General features: G+C 43.3%; 1 protein-coding gene across 1 annotated transcript in view; it reads left to right on the forward strand.

Annotated features, from left to right (window-relative positions):
- The window catches only part of LOC110535589 (receptor-type tyrosine-protein phosphatase N2), a 295,931-nt gene that overhangs the window by 106,881 nt on the left and 166,516 nt on the right, over positions 1-22,534 (forward strand). Inside the window, exons 4-9 of the mRNA XM_021620665.3 lie at positions 4,879-5,123; positions 6,057-6,501; positions 6,744-7,004; positions 8,955-8,995; positions 12,944-13,452; positions 16,694-16,780. Coding sequence (XP_021476340.2) covers positions 4,879-5,123; positions 6,057-6,501; positions 6,744-7,004; positions 8,955-8,995; positions 12,944-13,452; positions 16,694-16,780 — 1,588 coding nt within the window. The remainder of the gene's footprint in view (positions 1-4,878; positions 5,124-6,056; positions 6,502-6,743; positions 7,005-8,954; positions 8,996-12,943; positions 13,453-16,693; positions 16,781-22,534) is intronic.

The following is a 22,534-nucleotide window of genomic DNA, read 5'->3' on the forward strand; positions in this document are numbered from 1 at the left end:
TCACAACAAGAGAGGCAACACAACACTACATAAAGAGAGACCTAAGATAACAACATAGCAAGGCAGCAACACATGACAACACAGCATGGTTGCAACACAGCATGGTTGCAACACAACATAACAACAACATGGTAGCAACACAACATGGTAGCAGCACAAAACATGGAACAAACATTATTGTGCACAGACAACAGCACAAAAGGAAAGAAGGTAGAGACAGCAATACATCACACAAAGCAGCCACAACTGCCAGCAAGTGTCCATGATTGAGTCTTTGAATGAAGAGATTGAGATAAAACTGTCCAGTTTGAGTGTTTGTTGCAGCTTGTTCCAGTCGCTAGCTGCAGCGAACTGAAAAGACAAGCGACCCAGGGATGTGTGTGCTTTGGGGACCTTTAACAGAATGTGACTGGCAGAACGAGTGTTTGTGGAGGACGAGGGCTGCAGTAGATATCTCAGATAGGGGGGAGTGAGGCCTAAGAGGGTTTTATAAATAAACATCAACCAGTGGGTCTTGAAACAGGTGACCAGTTTACAGAGGAGTATAGATGGCAATGATGTGTCCCATAAGGAGCATTGGCTTAGTTTGGCAGCTGGGGTGAAAAAGGAGAGGAGCAATTACAATAGAGGAAACCAAGTCTAGATTTAACTTTAGCCTGCAGCTTTGATATGTGCTGAGAGAAAGACAGTGTGCTGTCTAGCTACACTCCCAAGTACTTGTATGAGGAGACCTCAAGCTCTAAACTCTGAGGTAGTAATAACACTTGTGGGAGGAGGGGCATTCTTCTTACCAAACCACATGACCTTTGTTTTGGAGGTGTACAGAACAAGGTTAAGGGTAAAGAAAGCTTGTTGGACACTAAGAAAACTTTGTTGTAGAGCATTTAACACAAACTCCGGGGAGAGGCCAGCTGAGTATAAGACTGTATCATCAGCATATACATGGATGAGAGAGCTTCCTACTGCCTGAGCTATGTTGTTGATGTAAATTGAGAAGAGTGTGGGGCCTAGGATCGAGCCTTGGGGTACTCCCTTGGTGACAGTCAGTGGCTGAGACAGCAGATTTTCTGACTTTATACACTGCACTCTTTGAGAGAGGTAGTTAGCAAACCAGCCAAAGACCCCTCAGAAACACCAATACTCCTTAGCCAGCCCACAAGAATGGAATGGTCTACCATATCAAAAGCTTTGGCCAAGTCAATAGAAATAGCAGCGCAACTTGCTTAGAATCAAGTACAATGGTGACATCATCGAGGACCTTTAAGGTTGCAGTGATACATCCATAACCTGAACGGAAACCAGATTGCATACCCAAGAGGATACTATAGACATCAAGAAAGCCAGTCAGTTGATTATTGACTATTATTGATTATTTAAGTTTTTCAACACTTTTGATAAACAGGGCGAAATAGAAATAGGCCTATAATAGTTAGGATCAGCTTTATCTCCCCCTTTATTTAAAGGACGAACCGTGGCTGCCTTCCAAGCAATGGGAACCTCCCGAGAAAGGAGAGACAGGCTTAGTGATGATACTGGCAGCAACCTTAAAGAAGAAAGGGTCTAAACCATCTGACCAAGATGTTTTTTGGGGGTTAAGTTCAAGGAGTTCCTTTAGCACCTCGGACTCAATGACTGCCTGCAGGGAGAAACTTTGTAGCGGGGCAGGGGAAAAAGAGGGAGAAGCACCGTAACACCAGGCGGTGTCTAAGGAAAACCCAGGCTATTGCCAAAGACCTCAGCCACATATGCCATTGTCTGTTCTCTGTGCCAGGTAAGTAGTACCGGAGCATCAGGAGCATCAGGTCTTGGCTATCCAGACTATCTCTAGTGACTCCACCCTCACTGGCTATATGCACACTCACAGTTCTCTATCCATACACTTACACTGACACACACATGCACTCACATACACCCAAAATACACACACACAGATGCACACAGGCACACACACACAGCAGATACTTCTTTTGACTTTTAGTATTCTATATCCTGTTGACTAGTCACTTCACCCCTGCCTATACGTACACATCTACCTTGATCACCACATATCCCTGCACATTGCAATGGTTATGGTTCTCCTTGTATATAGCTTCATTCCTGTGTGTTTTATTTTTCCTTTGTGTTTCTATTATTTTCTTATTTAACTCTGCATCATTGGGAAAGAGCTTGTAAGTAAACATTTCACTGTGATAAATACAATTTGATTAGATTTTTATGTGTTGTGATGGGGCTGACGGTCGGATTACTTTCCACAACCCTCGACACTATACGCTCTACGGTCTAGTCAGGGGTATCATGCGATACATCAGTGGCAGATCGACATTGTTCCAAAACCTCATCTAGTGGTCATGAATAGAGATGAGCATTATAACATACCAGTCGTGTTATGGATGACAGGCCAGGCTAATGAAGTCATATTGTATGTAGACACTTTTGGTTAAACATTCCTGTCCTGGCTGGTTGCTAGCCTATTGCTCTCCTCTACCTGTCCATCATTCACAAATTCCATTAGTCTCTTTGCCTCTCAGAAATAGGACCTCTACAAAGGCTAACTTTGTAGGAGAGAATATCTGAAATACTTGCGAAATATCATGGATTCTATGGTCTATGGATAAGACCCATACATTCCAATAACGAGTCTTTTCATTAACTTAAAGGGCAAGTCCACCACTTTCCACTCTCATTTTTGTTATCTACAACACAGACCATTGTCTTTATACTGTATGTGAAAACAGCGCATTTCGACGTTGTGTAGGAAAACATAAAGTTAAGTTCTACCTGGCGACATCAAAAGTGAAAACATTTTAAAAACAGTGATTTTCAAACACTATCAGATTCGTGGTAATGTTGGGAGCAAGAAAACACCCTCTCTCTGGCTAGAAATGCTTTGCAGGTTTTGAAAATCACAGAGAAGCGTCTTTTTCCCCGGACCATTCTTCTTATCTGTTTTAACCACAGGTCATAGAAATGCTCCGTTTTCACATACCTAGACACTGGTATTGTGCTCCAGATAATGAATATGAGGTTGAAAAGTTGTGTTATTGTCCTTTAACTTTGTCAATGCTATTAGAATAACAGTAAAACTGCGTTCCATGTCTGATCCATGCAGATCGACACTGCACTGCATTGTTATATTATCAGGGGTATTTTTGTGGGCTTTTCTGCAGTGGAATGCAGCCGTCCCTGTCGGCTCTTTGGGAATGAGGCCAGGCGGCCATGTTGTTTTGGGTCTCTTCTTGCCCGGGTAGCTCCATCTGGCCTTGGCAGCGCTATGTTGTGCCCCTGCCCGGGAGTCTTGCATTCTGAGTATGTGTTGGCAATTAGTGGAGATGTTGGCGTTGCATTTGGCTGCAGTGTGACATTCTCACAGGGCTTGTTGACTTGCTGCGAGGGTGCCATGTATCGCTTTTCCTCAGGTTCACTGCAATCGGAATTCAAGAGAGGCCACCGCCAGATAACTCCACGCTACAGTGTTCACTGATTGCATGACCCTAGGTTTTGTTGCTGTCTCAGGTTCTCAATGTTTTCCAATATAATTGTTTTAGTGTTTACTTTTATAATGAGGCACACAAGGCCAACCTTGAACATCAAACTGTACGATGCTAGGGTCACACTTTATTTGGTTAGTTCCATATAGATGATCTACAGAGGGTCATACTATCAACAATCTGTTGATAAGCAAATGCTTGCTAATGTTACGGTTATGTTTAAAATAAGGGTAAGAGTTAAGGTTAGGATAAGGTTTGGGCTAGAGTTAGGGTCAGTGAATATTTAGTTGAAATGTTGACGTCTACAAACCATCTACTAACCACCTACAAACCATCTCCTTGGGACTCAAGTAATGAATCAATCAATCAGTGTACATGCACAAACATAGATATTGTAACAACAATTCTAAAAATCTACCTGCAATAGAGCATGCTGGGAAAAATGATAATGATGGGCATGAGTTTTAGTTCAAAGTGACGTGTATGAGTTTCCTGCACTTGTATTAAGGTTAAACTAGGCCCTCAAAATAAGGCCTTATGTAACGGCCGTTGTTGGTGGAAGAAGGTGAGGACCAAGGTGCAGCGTGGTATGTGTCCATATCTTTTAATAAAGAACTTGAACACAGAACAAAAACAATAAACCGACAACCGAAAACAGTTCTGGCTGGTGCAGACACACAACAGAAAACAGTAAACAATCACCCACGAAACACAATAGAAAACAGGCTACCTAAATATGGTTCTCAATCAGGGACAATGATTGACAGTTGCCTCTGATTGAGAACCATACCAGGCCAAACACAGAAATAGCAAATCATAGAAAAACTAACATAGACAACCCAACCAACTCACGCGCTGACCATACTAAAAACAAAGACATAACAAAATAACTAAAGGTGTCAGAAAGTGACACCTTATGAAATCCATATGATATTGTGTTATAAAATTGCATAAATTATGAAAACATATTCGTTTAGGATCTCACTTGGTGAAGTCCATGATGTCATGGGTGGTAACTCTACAATTTACTCGAAAGGCAAGGCACTCTGTGAAATATTTGAATAAGGCTTTACACTAAGCAGAGTGTTAATTTAACACTGTTCCGGTGTGTCTATGGGTCCACAGACTCTACAGTGTTGATTTAGCACTCTCTTTTAATTTGCTGTGGATCAACACGGGAGAATGTACGTTGGTATTCTTGTACAAACAGAGTGGTAACTTGGGTTGTATACACTAGACGCAAAATGGAAGAAAACAGACAGAAACGAGGAGGGACTTGTCCAATAGGAAACACTCATTTTCGTTTTACCATTGCAAAATGTTTTGCTATGTGTGCACTAATGAATATGACCATGGTTTAACATCAATTCACTCGACTCCATCTCTCTAGGGTTGACATGGCAGGATGCTACCACCCAGCAGGTGATCTCCAGAGAGCTTTCCAAGATACGCAAGGTTCCTATCCGAAGGCCGGAACCCCCTTCTGCCTCTCTGACACTCTATGGTGGAGCCAGGAAGCTCAAGACTGGAAAGGGAGAGCTTGGCTTCCAGAAGTACCTGCAAGAGCTTGGTCTCCTTCCCCAGTCTGTTGGCACTGCTCGCCAGGGGCCCCAGCGAGAGAGCCCCCTCACCAAGGTAATGTCCCTATAGAGAAGCCATTCCATGGGAGGGGAATGGTTCCAAACCACCTGTGTTTCGTAGCTATAGGGGACCATGGAGAGAGAGGCCCCGGCCTTGGTAAACCAGGGGGTCCATGTTCTTTTTTGGGGCCCCATGTTTTCATCTTCTTTCTGTCCTAATGAGTAAGAGGAAGAAACCATCTTGGCAGAAGTTAGCTATGTTGTCTCTGCACTGCTTTCATTTCCTGTTTCTCCTCTTTACAATCCTGCTGAGAATGTATGATGTCCATTTAGAAAGGGGGTCCCATCACTTCTTGACTATATATATATATATATATATATATATATATATCATCTCATCACCATATTCATGGCAGAACCCCAGGGGTTGCCCCACAACCCAGCCAACCCAAAAGCTGCCTGGCTACTTCCCATTCACGTATTACCGTAGCGATGATGGTGTCCAGAGTTGAGGAGTTCAGGACCCTCCTTCAAAACGAGGTGGGGTTCTTTGTTGCATTGTGGGATAGAGCATGACAAACTTGGTTAGCATGAAAGGCGGAGGCCCATCCTGCTGGGTTAATGCCATTAGGGTCTCCCAATACTACCAAGCTAGGGAGAATCACATTATCTCTGGGGACAGAACAACACAAAGTAGGAAGATTGCATACACACTGATTTCCAGAGCCTAGGGGTCTAACACCTTATCCTTGTGTTAATTGTGTCAATGTATCTACGTTAATGCTTGTATTTCTTTTGAATCGACTGCTTTAATTCAGTAGTTTCTAGGTTGGTTTATGAGAAGCTAGTGGTGCTCTGTTTGATGGGGGAGATGTGTTTTGAAAATCTGTTCTAAACATAAACAAAATGGCTATTGAGTGACACTATTTCCTTTAGAATTTCCATATGCAATTGCCAAGGGCAGTTGATAAACATGGTTGTGTTACAGAATGAAGACTTCCAGCCCAAGAAGGGAAAGTCTACATTCTTTAGTCTACAGTCTGCAGAACCACCCCAGGGGGGTAAGGTCTTCACAAAGGGGGCCGTGGGGAGCTGGAGACCCCCAGTGGAGACAGCCTACTCCAGCCAGGAGCCTGGGAGTGCCAGGGGAAGTGCCAAGGGGTTGACTGCCCAGCTGGAGCGCTACCTGGCTGGGGCAGCACACACCCAGAGCCGCCCTTTACAAGGGGCAGTGGTGGGATCAGTGGTGGGACCCAAGGGGAATCTCCACTATGTCAGCTATGTCAGCCCTGTACGCTCTGGTGATCAGGTGGAATCCCAGACACGACTTGGTGGCAGTGGCTCCAAACCTCCAAGGCCCAACATAGACAGGCTTCTCTTCAAGGCTGCTTCCAACCATCAGGTGCCCAACAAACAGCTCAGTACAGTGGATGGTAAGGTCTTCTTTTTTCCACAATAATTTGTGTTTGCACTGTCTTGTGTGCTTCTGTGGACTTCAGATTAATTTGTAGTGGATCCACACTCACAAAAAAAAGAGAATTTCAAAGATGTATTGTATGATATTTTATTCATTTCGAGGCAGTCGTGCTTCTGTGAATATCAAAGCTACTGGACAGTTATAGTGGATCTCACATTAACCTTTCTCTGTGTTCCTCCTTTCTACCCTCTCCCTCAGAACGGTTCATCCAGAACGTGGTCAACCAGCTGGGGAGGCAGAGAGTGAACATGGACGGTTTGATGGGTAAAGACCTGAACCAGCTGGCAGACATCATCTCTGAGGCCCTGCATGTGGTGGATGGGGAAGGGCCCGGGGCCAGAGCTAAGCCCAGGGTCATGGCACCCATACGGGACAGGCAGATGAAGAGAGAGCCCTTACCTTCCAAGGACCAGGATGAGGAGGACCAAGACGACATGTTGCAAGATGCAAGGCTTCAAGGTATGAATTAATTAATTAATTAATTAATCAATACTTTTTTGCCCCACACTTTTCTGCCAACATTCCTGGGGTACATACATTATAATAATACATCACAAGACATACCACACTTCACTTATATGCAATATACACTGAGTGTGGAAACATTAAGGACACTTTCCTAATATTGAGTTGCACCGCACCCTTTGCCCTCAGAATAGACTCAATTAATCGTGGCATGGACTCGACAAGGTGTCAAAAGCATTCCACAGGGATGCTGGCCCGTGTTGACTCCAATGCTTCCCACAGTTGTGTCAAGTTGTTTAGATGTCATTGGGTGGTAGACTATTCTTGACACACAGGAAACGGTTGAGCGTGAAAAACCCAGCAGCGTTGCAGTTCTTGACACAAAACCGGCACCTACTACCATACCCTGTTCAAAGGCACTTAAATCTTTTGTCTCACCCATTCACCCTGTCGTAAGGCTTAAAAATCCTCCTTTAACATGTTGAGAAGCCTCCCCTTCATCGACACTGACTGAAGTGGATTTAACAAGTGACATCTATAAGGGATCATAGCTTTCACCTGGATTCACCTATGTCATGGAAAGACCAGGGTGTCCTTAATGCTTTGTACACTCAGTGTACATCAAATCAAATCAAAGTTTATTTGTCACGTGCGCCGAATACAACAACCTTACAGTGAAATGCTTACTTACAAGGCCTAACCAACGGTGCAATTTTTAAGTAAAAAATAGGTATTAGATAAGTAAAAAATAAATGAAAAAAAAACAGTAAAATGACAGTGAAAATAACAGTAGTGAGACTCTATACAGGTGGTACCGGTACAGAGTCAATGTGCAGGGGCACCGTTTAGTCAGGCTAATTGAGGTAATATTCAACATGTTGGTATAGTTAAAGTGACTATGCCTAGATGATAAACAGAGAGTAGCAGCAGCGTAAAAGAGGGGTTGGTGGGGGGGGGTCACAATGCTAATAGTCCAGGTAGCCATTTGATTACCTGTTCAAGAGTCTTATGGCTCGGGGGTTGAGAAGCTGTTTGGTCCTAGACTTGGCACTCCGGTACCGCTTGCCGTGCGGTAGCAGAGAGAACAGTCTATGACTAGGGTGAAATTTGGTTCTGTGGCTGGAGTCTTTGACAATTTTTAGGGCCGTCTTCAGACACTGCCTGGTGTAGAGGTCCTGGATGGCAGGCAGTTTAGCCCCAGTGATGTACTGGGCCGTACGCACTACCCTCTGTCGTGCCTTGCGGCCGGAGGCCGAGCAGTTGCCGTACCAGGCAGTGATGCAACCCGTCAGGATGCTCTCGATGTTGCAGCAGTAGAACCTTTTGAGGATCTCAGGACCCATGCCAAATGTTTTCAGTCTCCTGGAGGGGGAATACGTTTTGTCGTACCCTCTTCACGACTGTCTTGGTGTGTATATCACAGCACATATTTCACAAGTCATGGTCAGATTAGCAGGGCAATCCAGAATGAAAATCTCGCACCAACTATTCAATTTGGTTCTGAGGGAGAGACTAGAACGAGGAGCTGAAGCAGGATGGTTGCTCCACTCCCCTCTCTCTGCAAGTTCCAGTCAAGTCTTTGAGCCAAATGTCCCTTCCCCTTCCAAAATTTGAAAGATGTGGACACCTGCTAAGTGGTGATTCGAACAAACGAACAGTAGCTAAAAACCAACTCACTGGAAAAATTGTCAACAGATGTTTAAGATACAGTATCATTTATTTTACGTAGACTGTCCACAAGAGTCAACAGACAGACATAAAAGGTACGCTTGCATTTATCACCAGGGTGAAAGTAAAGTAAAACCTATGTGAAAAAGTTTTGGATTGTTTGGTTATTATCCGTAAGGCCTTTACTTTAGCAAGTTTAATTGTCCACTGTTTTGTGGAAAACAATGGGAATTTGTATTTTATCTTGTGAATGTTTTCGGATTCGGATTTTTACAGGGCAACCAATGGAGGATGCAGACTCTGAGCCAGACGACAAGGTAGGCCTAATCCACGTCATGTTTTTAGCAACCGCTTCTTCAATTGCCACTCATTGATGAAAGGCCTATATAAAACTCTAATGAAAGACATTTTTGAAGGTAAATTACCACTTTCAACCGAAGGAATATCAATCTGTTCACTATGATTTCGAAGAGATTTTTATTTAAAAAAAAATATCAGTCTGCGGATGTTTAAGGTTTGTAAAACGTGTTTTCTGTCCTATCTGTTTCATATTAAATATTTGCTTGCGTAAACTTTAAAATAACCCTTCTTTAAACTTTTTTAGAAACTGTAGTATAGTATAGTACATTGAAGTTAGTGTTTGCGTAGACATTTCAGTCAGCATTTTGAAACCATTGTATCTGTTGAACAGAATGATGTCGACAAAGGAAGGAAAAGAAGAGAGTTCACGTTGAACTTTCAATGAAACCTCAGCCTTGCTGGAAACACATGATTTTCTCATGGAACAAAAACCCTTCAATTTAAGAATAGGATCGCTCTTCTTATAAAGCAAAACCTTTGCAGTAAAATAGATAGCACACGGTTTAAATGGAGTGCTTTGTAACACCAAAACGAGTGGCAACTGAGCTTCAGCCAACTTGAAGGAGACGGAAACTTGACTTGGCTGGAGTATTGATGCACATCATCCTGAGATGTTCTGAAACATTACATGGTGAGTGGTAGCACCGCGAAATCAAGTGTTGTGCAACATTATGCCAGGGACTGGGAGCACTAAAAGAAAAGGTTGAAAACACTATTTTTGTTTTTTCGAGTCCTGTTTAGTGCAGAATTAGATGCCTTCTCTAAAGGTGACGTTCGTTTCCTCTCTATAAAGCCGGGGTGTCAAGCTCATTCCATGGAGTGCCAAGTGTCTGCAGGTTTTAGTCATTTATTTTCAATTAAGCCCTAGACAACCAGGTGAGGATAGTTCTTTACTAATTAGTGAGAGGAGGGAGGAGCAAAAACCCACAGAGGGAGGAGCAAAAAACCCACAGACACTCAGTCCTCCATGGAATGAGTTTGACGTGCTTCTAACTCTTCTAAACACCATTATGAATCCTGTCTAGGGCAGAAGTATATCCCATTATCTGAAGTGTCTTAATGTTTACCATTGTTTCATGTGTTCAATTTGATATTAAATACCGTTTTGGCAGACAATGTCAAGCACAGGGTTCAAACCACCAGCAGTAATTGGCAGGTAATCTGCTGGAATTGTGGACTGTATTTTCCACTGAAACTGTAGTCATGAATGTGGGTATGGCTGCTGTCCTCATTGAAGGTCAATTTGCCTGATGGTTTTCATATCCGTTCATCATGATCCATTACACCTCATAGCACAACAAGCGTAATATTCTTTCTTCAAACATTTATACAACATTTGTGAAAGAATCGTAAAGTCAAGAAATTGTGAATTACCCACAATCCTCGAAAAACAGTCACGTGGCAAACGAGGAAAAGCAAAGAGATTTAAACCAAAGACTTCCAATGAGTTCAATCCCTTTGTCTCTCTTTAGTTATCCTAATGAAAGATACTTACATTTTGAGCAACATATTAAGTTGGATTTACATTATTTTGGTGATATGATATTGAAGCGTCTTGCATACATTTTTTATAATATATTTTGGGTGTATTTTGACACAGTTATGAAATGACAGAGTGGAATACAGATAGGTGTGAGAAAAATATTGAAGGGTTGGAGCGGGAATCTAACCCTGGTGGGGAGAGGGATGACCTGTCTATAGTGGGTGGGTTACCGCTAGACCACGGGCTCTGCACGACTTGTATACAGTGCCTTTGGAAAGTATTCAGACCCCTTGACTTCATCCAGATTTTGTTAGGTTACAGATATTCTAAAATGGATGAAATAGTTTGTTTTGTCCCTCATCAATCTACACACAATAGCCCTTTTTTTTTGACATATAAGAACAAATACCTGAAATATCACATTTACATAAGTATTCAGACCCTTTACTCAGTACTTTGTTGAAGCACCTTTGGCAACGATTACAGCCTAGAGCCTTCCTGGTTATGACGCTACAAACTTGGCACACCTGAATTTGGGGAGTTTCTCCCATTCTTCTGTGCGGGATCCTCTCAAGCTCTGTCAGGTTGGATGGGGAGCATCGCTGCACAGCTATTTTCAGGTCTCTCCAATGATGTTTGATCGGGTTCAAGTCCGGGCTCTGGCTGGACCACTCAAGGACATTCAGAGACTTGTCTCGAAGCCACTCCTGCGTTGTCTTGGCTGTGTGCTTAGGGTCCAGCCTGAGGTCCTGAGCACTCTGGAGCAGGTTTTCATCAAGGATCTCTCTGTACTTTTCTCCGTTCATCTTTCCTTCGATCCTGACTAGTCTCCCAGTCCCTGCCGCTGAAAAACATCCCCACAGCATGATGCTGAAACCACCATGCTTCACTGTAGGGATGGTGCCAGGTTTCCTCCAGACGTGGCGCTTGGCATTCAGGCCAAAGAGTTCAATCTTGGTTTCATCAGACCAGAGAATCTTGTTTCTCATGGTCTGAGAGTATTTAGGTGCCTTTTGGCAAATTCCAAGTGGGCTGTCATGTGCCTTTTTCTGAGGAGTGGCTTCCATCTGGACGCTCTACCATAAAGGACTAATTGGTGGAGTGCTGCAGAGGCAGTTATCCTTCTGGAAGCTTCTCCCATCTCCACAGAGGAACTCTAGAGCTCTGTCAGAGTGACCATCGGGTTCTTGGTCACCTCCCTGACCAAGGCCCTTCTCGCTCGATTGCTCAGTTTGGCCGGGGGCGGCCAGCTCTAGGAAGAGACTTGGTGGTTTCAAACATTTTCCATTTAAGAATGATGGAGGCCACTGTGTTCTTGGGGACCTTCAATTCTGCAGAAATGTTTTGGTACCCTTCACCAGATCTGTGCCTCGACACAATCTAGTCTCAGATCTCAACTGACAATTCCTTCGACCTAATGGCTTGATTTTTGCTCTGACATGCACTGTCAACTTTATATAGACAGTTGTATGCCTTTTCAAAATCATATCTAATTAATTGAATTTACCACAGGTGGACTCCAATCGCGTTGTAAAAACATCTCAAGGATGATCAATTGTAACAGGATGCACCTGAGCTCAATTTCGAGTCTAATAGCAAAGGGTCTGAATACTTATGTAAATAAGGAATTTCAGTTTTTTGTCTTTAACACATTTTCTAAAATTTTGCTTAGTCATTATGGGTTATTGGGCGTAGATTGCTGAGGAAATTGTTTTATTTAATCCATTTTAGAATAAGGCTTTAATTTACCAAATGTGGAAAAAGTCAAGGGATCTGAATACTTTTCGAATGCACTGTTTTTAATTTTTTTTTTTGTCCATTTCAATGTAACCCAGAATAATTTCTTAGTATATATGGTATATATCAACGAAATGTACCATCTTACTGCCCCTCCTGTTTCTAATCTGTTCAATTAAAGCATAATAAGGCCCTTATCATCAATCAATAGGGCTGTAAACCATTTGTGTTTCTCATACAAATCTATGGTATTGAAATAACGTTTGTTTATTCTGCCTTTCACATGCACTGAAACCCCCAAAAGTGTTTTCACAGCATTCTCAAAAACACCAATATTCAGATTGAAGTACCACTTTGGGTGTTTCTGAGTACTACATTTCTGTTTTAAAACACAATCTGAGTATTAAAACACTTACATTTGGTTTACATTTCAACACTCTCCAAACACCTGATATCAGCTTAGGTGCACTACTTTTTATGGTTTCATTACACAATCATGTTGTTTTAATACTTTACATTTTTACAGTGTGGTGTTAGAGCACCAGTGTCTAATCCCTGTGTTACTATCATAGAAATAGAATCACTAGAACGGTTTTTCCCGTTCAAGTCAATGGTTCTGAAATTCGTGGACCGGTGTCCATTTTAGAAGTGATTCTATGTCTATGGTTGCCATATCCTACCACAGGACCCAGTCTTCGTCAGTAAGCTGTTGGAGTACCTCAATATGGACCCCTTCAGTGATGAGCCAGATGCCCAGATGGAGGTTGATGGTGCTGGGGCAGCAGGCGGCCCCTCTATTGAGGGCCAGAGAACAGTGGGTCTGGAGAATGTGAGAAGCAGGACCACACAGGGCCAGGTGCCTGTACCACACCCCTGGGAGGAGAGGAACATGGCCATAGGAGGAGAGGATAGATCTCCAGACCAACCAATGGATGTCCAGGCTTCTGAATCCATGGTAGACTCCGAGGTGGAGAGGTGGATCCACGGTACCAAAGCTCCACCTCCTCTGGAGGCTGAGACAGACCTCTTGGCAGATAAACCACAGAAGAAGAATCTCCTAGCAGAGCCACAGAAACAGGACATGCGACTCCAGGAGGAAGAGGAGGTGGTGCATATGGGGGTCAAAGCTTACTCAAAGGCATATCGAGGGAAAAACCACCTCGGCGACTTTGGCTACATCATTACAGACACAGCGTGAGTATGGTGAAGATTATACTTGCTGCTATTTACCAAACATAATGTATGTATTTATACTTTAACTTCACAATGAGCAGTTATCGCCAGCTCTGTGTGTTTCCTATTTTCTCTTCACCTCATAATTTTTTATTGTTGGGCATACTGTGGTTAAAATAGGCCTGAAGCAATCTTTGTTGCCTAAATTCATGCTACTGTTGAAAAAGCATACATCTTTCAAAACAACACCGACATATACAAACTTTTTCTTTTTTATAGAGAATGATCGCTTCATATCCTTGGTGTGCACTTGGTCACAATAGCTGTGGTGATTAGTCCTTTAGTGTGTGGGTATTACCGCACTGAATTACAGTGTTCATGATGATATGGTGTCAGCAAAGGGCACCATAGTCAGCCTCCACTCGGCTCAGCCTCACACCGCAAGATAGGTTTCTATCGACTGTGTTTCGCCTGTGGCACTTTCTCAAGTCCCTTTCTGGCGTTATCAGGGAGAGTGTCAGAGCGCTGTCCTTTACCTGTTCAACAGCACGCCTCTCGCTTTCTTGGGGAGGGGCGCTCGCCACCGGCCATGAAGGGCCACATCTCAGAAACCCCACTGCGTGCGCCCACACTCACGAGCACACACACACACACACACACACACACACAGTCAGGGGAGACAAGAGGAACAGTTCACCTTCCAGACATACTTTTCTCTCTCTCTCTTCCTTCTTCTCCTCCCCCTGTTCGTGCATCCCCAGCCCAATGCTGCTGTAGCTAGCAGGAACCTGCCTACTGTGGTCTCCAGAGTTTGCTGCAGACCTGATGATTGTGCAGTTGTTATACCCATCTCCTTTCCCACCCGCAGTGGGGCCAGGCTAACTTGCTTATCTGACAGCTCCTGACATTGTGGTGGGGGGATGGGAGGAAGGATTGGGATGAGATGGGGGGAAGAGGAGAGAGAGAACCAAGAGGAAAAGTGCTAGCATCAACAACCAAGTCACTCCTAGAGCTCTCCAGTTATTAGAAATACCGCAGAGGGAGCCGAACGTGTCTGGAATCACTTGGTTGAATCTTTAACTTTCAAAAGCTCTCAAAACAGAAAAAGAGATCTTCACTTTCTTAAAGGTAGAGTAAATCAAGCGCCTCATGGTGATAAATGTAATAACGTTATTAGAGGATGTTACAATTATGTGTAAACAGGCCAGTAAACTACCTGAGGATGGACATCAGTTTAGATTTACAATTGTGTGTATTGTTATTGGTTGGCATGGTCATTTTTAGCCCAATATTATCTTAGTATTACAATAGTCCTTAAAACCTTTAAAGGCAAAACATATGACAAAAGACCCCCCAAAAAGCTAGACAAATTCAAATTGTGTACCCAGATTACGCAAAATTGAAACGCTATATTGTGCAGCCTACATACTGTACTGTGCCTTCAGGAAGTATTCACACCCTTTGAGTTTTTCTCGATTTTGTTGTTATTAAATTGATTACATTTAGATTTTGTGTCACTGATCGACACACAATACCCCATAATGTCAAAGTGAAATTATGTTTTTAGAAATGTTAATGAAAAATGGAACGCTAAAATGTCTATTCAACCCTTTTGTTGTGGCAAACCTAAATAAGTTCAGGAGTACAAATGTGCTTAAGTCACATAATAAGTTGCAAAGACTGACTCTGTGTGCAACAATGGTGTTTAACATTGTTTTTAAATGACTACCCCATCACTGTACCCCACACATACAATTATCTGTAAGGTCCCTCAGTCGACCAGTGAATTTCAAGCAGAGATTCAACCAAAAGACCAGTGAGGTTTTCCAATGATTCACAAAGAACATATCTATTGGTAGAAATTATTATTTTAAAATTAAACAGACTTTGAATATCCCATTGAGTATGGTGCAGTTATTAACTGGGGCGGCAGGTAGCCTAGTGGTTAGAGTGTTGAGCCAGTAAATGCAAGGTTGCTAGCTCGAATCCCTGAGCTGACTAGGTAAAAAATCTGTTATTCACCCCTGAACAGCTTGAAGAGAGCTTGAAGAATGTTTGAAATATTGTGCAATCCAGAAATCGTAAAAGCTCTTAGAGACTTACCCAGAAAGAGTCACAGCTGTCATCGCTGCCAAAGGTGATTCTAACATGTATTGACTCAGGGGGTTGAATACTTGTCTAATCGAGAAATATTCGTTTTTTTTCTCCAATGAATAAAAAAATCAATGTTAGCATGTTTCTAACACTTTGACATTACAGAGTTTTTTGTGTAGATCATTGACAACAACAAAAAGGACAATTACATCCATTTGAATCCCACTTTGTAACACTACAAAATATGGAAAAAGTCAAGGGGTGTGAATACTTTCTGAAGGTAGTGTATATATAATCTTTAACTCCAACGATCTGTGTTTAGCCCTGTCGTTTCCTGCATACAGAGCTGCCTACCGAATGCTTTGCTTGCTCTGGCTAAGTCCAAAATGACAACCTATTCCTTGTACGGTGCCCACTTTTGACCAGGTCCCAAAAGTCTGGTCAAAAATAGTGCACTATGTAGGGAATAGGGGGCCATGTGGGATGCAGACTCTGTTTCCTTGGGTGATTTCCTCACTGTGTGAGAGAGCAGCCACTGGACTGAGCTCAGATGGAGCATGGCTTTATCATAGAGCCATTACACTTTCACACATCCATTACATTTTCACATTATTACTTGTGTGTGTGTGTGTGTGTGTGTGTGTGTGTGTGTGTGTGTGTGTGTGTGTGTGTGTGTGTGTGTGTGTGTGTGTGTGTGTGTGTGTGTGTGTGTGTGTGTGTGTGTGTGTGTGTGTGTGTGTGTGTGTGTGTGAGAGAGAGAGAGAGAGAGAGAAGAACGCCTATATGATACAGTCATTACACCTCACGCAGGTTCCATTTGCACCTTACTGCTTGTCTCATTGCTGGAAAATGCAGGTTATTTACCAAGCCAGAAGAGGCACCTGATCCCTATTCCACTGGTGCAAGGCTGTTTGTGTGTGTGCTTGCGTTTGTGTGCCTGCATGCATGCACATCTATAATATGCGTGTGTGTGCACATCTATACATTGTGTATGAATGCGAGCTTGGTTGTGTGTGTCTTGTTAGTTTATGTACATGTCAGTGGCTTGTGGAAACCCAGATATGCCAATAGGGCTGGTTGTTGCCGGTTCTGTGACTGGTTGGTTGTAATATAAAGGAGCTTCATGTCTGATACCGTGCTTTCTCTCTGTCTGCCCTCCACCCCCCAGCTCCCTCACCTCTGACCAGGGCCTGGACCTGATGGAACATGTGGGTCGGAGGATCAACCTCCATGTGGCCAACATTCTCCACCTCTCGTATGTATTACAGGACACACAGGACCCATGCACTAATGCACACACACCTTGTGTTTTATTGTTGTCGAAAAGTGGGACTGGAAAGTATTGTCGCCATAACCTTCAAACCAGGGGTGTCAAACTCCTTTGTACATGATTGATCAGTGAAGGTTATTGATTGTGTAGAAACTCCCCTCATCTGGTTGTCTAGGTCTTAAAGAGGCAATCTGCATTTTAAACAATAACAACGTGAAAACCAAGCCACTGTTTTGATGAACAGCTCAAGCTCGATGGGGCTGGATAAATATAACCACTCTGAAATTCATAGAAGGAGCTATGGATGAAAGGACTGACCATCTATGAAATCGAAATGATAGTTCAAACGATGTTTTGAAGCTGTGTTTGTTTACAGGTACTTCGTTTACATTACATTCATTTGCGTAAAACAAGCTTATATTTTGGTTTCAGGTGTGGTAAGAAAGATTCACTATGCTCATGAGGCATTTATAACTTATATTCATCTAGAATCAATGGCTATATATCCTTACTTTAAAGTCCTGAAATGGATGTAGCAACTGCAGAAAAGCAGCAGACACATGGCCCTCTGGGAATTAGGTTTGACACCCCTTGTCTAAAATAAAAGACCATTTAAAATTCTGAAGAGGAAGATGTTTTTTTCTTCTTCTCCAGTGTAAGCTCAGGGAACCGAATAAAGGTTTCCAGGACTCCAGAAACGGGAAGCACTGTGTGTGAAGGAAGCACTGTGTGTGAAGCTGCCCCTGCAGTGCAGTAGCGGAGTGCGCAGCCTTCTTATTCTGACCTTTTGTGTGTTTGTGTTCCTCTGGAAAGAGAAATCAGCTCTAATGGGATGCTTCCCAAACGGAAGCCTATTCCCTATATATTGCACGACATTTGATCAGGTCATATTCTGGATTGGATTCTGTTGGGTTCACATCAAATCAAATTGTGTTAGTCACATGCGCTGAATACAACAGGTGTAGACCTTACAGTGAAATGCTTACTTACGAGCCCCTAACTAACAATGCAGTTCAAAAAAATAAGTAATTAAAAAGTTTTAAAAAATAACAATATATACAGGGGGGTGCCAGTACAGAGTCAATGTGCGGAGGCACTGGTTAGTTGAGGTAGTATGTACATGTAGGTAGAGTTATTTAAAGTGATTATGCATAGATGACAACATAGAGTGGTGTGGGGAGCGGGGGAGGGGCAAGTAATAGTCTGGGTAGCCATTTGACTAGATGTTCAGGAGTCTTATGGCTTGGGGGTAGAAGCTGTTTAGCCTCGTGGACCTAGACTTGGCGCTCTGGTACCGCTTGTGTGGTAGCAGAGAGAACAGTCTAGAACAGTCCAGGTGGCTGGAGTCTTTGACAATTTTCAGGGCCATCCTCTGACACCGCCTGGTATAGAGGTCCTGAATGGCAGGAAGCTTGACCCCAGTGATGTACTGGGCTGTTCGCACTACCCTCTGTAGTGCCTTGCGGTCGGAGGCCGAGCAGTTGCCATACCAGGCAGTGATGCAACCAGTGCTCTCAATGGTGCAGCTGTAAAACCTTTTGAGGATCTGAGGACCCATGCCAAATCTTTTCAGTCTCCTGAGGGGGAACAGGTTTTGCCGTGCCCGCTTCACAACTGTCATGGTGTGCTTGGACCATGTTAGTTTGTTGGCGATGTAGACACCAAGGAACTTGGAGCTCTCAACCTGCTTCACTACAGCCCCGTCGATGGGAATGGAGGCGTGCTCGGCCCTCTTTTTTCTGTAGTCCACAATCATCTCCTTTGTCTTGATCAGGTTGAGGGAGAGGTTGTTGTCCTGGCACCATACGGCCAGGTATCTGATCTCCTCCCTATAGGCTGCCTCATCATTGTCGGTGATCAGGCCTGCCACTGTTGTGTCATCGGCAAATTTAATGATGGTGTTGGAGTCGTGCCTAGCCGTGAGTGAACAGGGAGTGAACAGGGAGTACAGGAGGGGGCTGAGCACGCACCCCTGTGTTGAGGATCAACCTGGGGGCGGCCCGTCAGGAAGTCCAGGATCCAGTTGCAGAGGGAGGTGTTTAGTCCCAGGGTCCTTAGCTTATTGATGAGCTTTGAGGGTACTATGGTGTTTAATGCTGAGCTCTAGTCAATGAATAGCATTCTCACATAGGTGTTCCTTCTGTCCAGGTGGGAAAGGGCAGTGTGGAGTGCAGTACTATGAGACTGCATCATCTATGAATCTTTTGGGGTGATATGCAAATTGGAGTGGGTCTAGGGTTTCTGGGATGATGGTGTTAATATGAGCCATGACCAGCCTTTCAAAGCACTTCATGGCTACAGACGTGAGTGCTATGGGTCGGTAGTAATTTAGGAAGGTTACCTTAGTGTTCTTGGGCACACTAAGGTGGTCTGCCAAAAAACATGTTGGTATTACAGACTTGGACAGAGAGAGGCTGAAAATGTCAGTGAAGACACTTGCTAGTTGGTCAGCGCATGCACGCAGTACACGTCCTGGTAAACCGTCTGGCCCAGCGGCCTTGTGAATTTTGACCTGTCTAAAGGTCTTACTCACATTGGCTGGGGAGAGCATGATCACACAGTCTTCCGGTACAGCTGGTGCTCTCATGCATGTTTCAGTGTTATTTACTTCGAAGCGAGCATAGAAGTAGTTTAGCTCGTCCGGTAGGCTTGTGTCACTGGGCAGCTCTTAGCTGTGCTTCCCTGCCACATCACTGCCTTATTGTTGTTGATGGCACTAAACACATTTAAAAAACAGTCATGGTTCTTAATAATATGGTCTTTTTTTTGTGAAAACACATGAGAAACACACACGTTCACACGTGCAAGTACATAAGTATGCACACACACACACACGTGCTCACGCATGCACACACGCATTAATACACGGACACTAGCACACATGCATAAACACACGGACACCTGCACTCACACACATGCGCGCACACACACTCACTCACACAGAATCCCACTGGAGAGAGAAAGCAGTGTCAATGTTTTATTGACTAGGTGAACTATCCTTGAACCCAGCTAGTTTCTCATGGTAGTTCTGTGCTGCTGGAACCAGGCCATGGGAGGCAGAGAAGACATGTACGAACTGAGTCTGATAAGCCTTTCAAGCCTCTACTCCAGGAGAAGGCAAGTCTGGTTACTTCTCACAGAACAGTATCATATGAAAGATGCCAGAGATGCAAACAGTATGCCTTGTTTCTATAAATGCCCACAGCTATTCAGGTGCTTAGTACCATTATTTGTGAGTTGAAGATGACATTATCTACATTGTGGTCCTGTGTGTCTCAGTACAGCATGGCACTTGCATTGCCAAGGACCCGCTGGGGCCACCGATATAAAAATGAAATGAATGCACGCGTGACTGTAAATCGCTTTGGACAAAAGAGGTTGCATAATATATATATATAATCTGAACAAAAATATAAACGCAACATTCAACAATTTCAATTATTTTACTGAGTTACAGTTCATGTAAGGAAATCAGTCAATTGAAATGTATTCATTAGGCAGTAATCTATGGATTTCACATGACTGGGCAGGGGCGCAGCCACGGGTGGGCCTGGGTGTGCATAGGCCCACCCACTCGGGAGCCAGGCCCAGCCAGTTAGAATTAGTTTTTAGGGCTTTATTACAGACAGAAATACTCAGTATTCCTCAGCTGTCAGGGTGGCTGGTCTCAGATGATGCCGCAGGTGAAGAAGCTGGATGTGGAAGTTCTGGGCTGGCGTGGTTACACATGGTCTGTGGTTGTAAGGCAAAATGACATTGGACGCGGCTTATGGTAGATAAATTATTACTACATTCTCTGGCAACAGATCTGGTGGACATTCCTGCAGTCACCATTCCAATTGCATGCTCCCTCATAACTTGATATATCTTTGGCATTGTGTTGTGTGACAAAACTGCACATTTCAGAGTGGCCTTTTATTGCCCCCAGCACAAGGTGCACCTTTGTAATTATCAAGCTGTTTAACTTCTTTACGGATCATTGGGACGCTAGCATCCCACCACGACAACATCCGGTGAAATTGAAGAGCGCAAAATTCAAATGACAAAGATTGTAATATTAAACATTCATGAAAATACAAGTGTCATACATCATTTAAAAGCTTAGCTTCTTGTTAATCTAGCACCTTTGTCAGATTCCAAAAAGGCTTTACAGCGAAAGCACACCATGCGATTATCTGAGGACAGCGCCCCGCACACAAAAGCATTACATACATTTCCAACCAAGCAGAGGCGTCACGAAAGTCAGAAATAGCGATAAAATAAATCACTTACCTTTGAAGTTCTTCATCTGGTTGCAATCACAAGGGTCCCAGCTACATAATACATGTTCCTTTTGTTCGATAAAGTCCTTCTTTATATCCCAAAAATGTCAGTTTCATTGGCGCGCTTGACTCAGTAATCCACCGGTTTCCCTCATTCAAATTAATCTCGTAAATTAACAATAAACTTCTTCCAAACATATCAAACAACGTTCCTAATCAATCCTCAGGTACCCTAATAAGTAAATAAACGATAAAAGTTAAGACGGAGAATACCGGAGACCATTACAGGAGATAAATAACGAAGTACGCGCCCTCACCGGAACGCGCAACAAACACTACAGCCAAAATGGAAGCCACTTACTAAAAACTACAAATTCTAGCTAGTTTTTCAAAAAACAAGCCTAAAACTCTTTCTAAAGACTGTTGACATCTAGTGGAAGTCCTAGGAACTGCAATCTGGGAGGTGTTCCTTTTATATTCCCATTCACAGCCATAGTAATCAGGGGTGAGCTGAAAAAAGCTAATTCTGGATGGATTGTCCTCGGGTTTTCGCCTGCTATATCAGTTTTGTTATACTCACAGGCATTATTTTAACAGTTTTGGTAACGTTAGAGTGTTTTCTATCCAATACTACCAATTACATGCCTATCCTAGCTTCTGGCCTGAGTGTCAGGTAGTTTACTTTGGGCACCTCATTCATCCAAACTTCCAAATACTGCCCCCTGACCCGAAGAAGTTAACCAGCTTCTTGATATGCCACACCTGTCAGGTGGATGGATTATCTAGGCAAAGGAGAAATGCTCACTAACAGGGATGGAAACAAATTTGTGCACACAATTTGAGAAAAATATGCTTTTTGTGCATATGGAACATTTCTGGGATCTTTTATTTCAGCTCATGAAACATGGGACACTTTACATGTTTCGTTTATATTTTTTTCAATACACTTGATTTTAGAAACAGTTCTAAATTAATAATTTTGCTCTCTAAAGGAGAGGCATTGACATGGCTGGCTGCAGTGTGTGTGCCAAGGTTTTATGAGGTTGAGTCGTGCATCTCCAGACTGGCTCTATTATACCACACCGAGATGATAGCTAGCTCCTATCTATTCTGTTCCAGGAGACCGATATACAGAGATATAGATGCCTGCTAATGTATCCTTTGTCTGCACTGTTTTTCCCTCCTTTTGGACTAAATGCGCTGTGTTAGAAGCATATTTATTGAGTAATGATGGCCGTCTGTTTGCCTGTGATGTGAGCCGGAGCTCATTGTGTTTCTCTCCAGTATGCTCAGCAGGTGAGACTATGAAAGCACCCGTCTCAATGTGAGCCAACTCTGGCTGCTAGTGAGGGTCAGAACACACTGAGACCACAGTTACGTCCCAAATGGAACCCTATTGCCTATGTAGTGCACAATTTCAAGCTTCTCTCTCTGTATGCGTACGGCATGAGATTGAATGAGGTGAAAAGAGATACTC

This window comes from Oncorhynchus mykiss, chromosome 11 (genome assembly GCF_057628025.1).
Source record: "Oncorhynchus mykiss isolate SJ-2025 chromosome 11, ASM5762802v1, whole genome shotgun sequence".
NCBI classification, from domain to species: domain Eukaryota; kingdom Metazoa; phylum Chordata; class Actinopteri; order Salmoniformes; family Salmonidae; genus Oncorhynchus; species Oncorhynchus mykiss.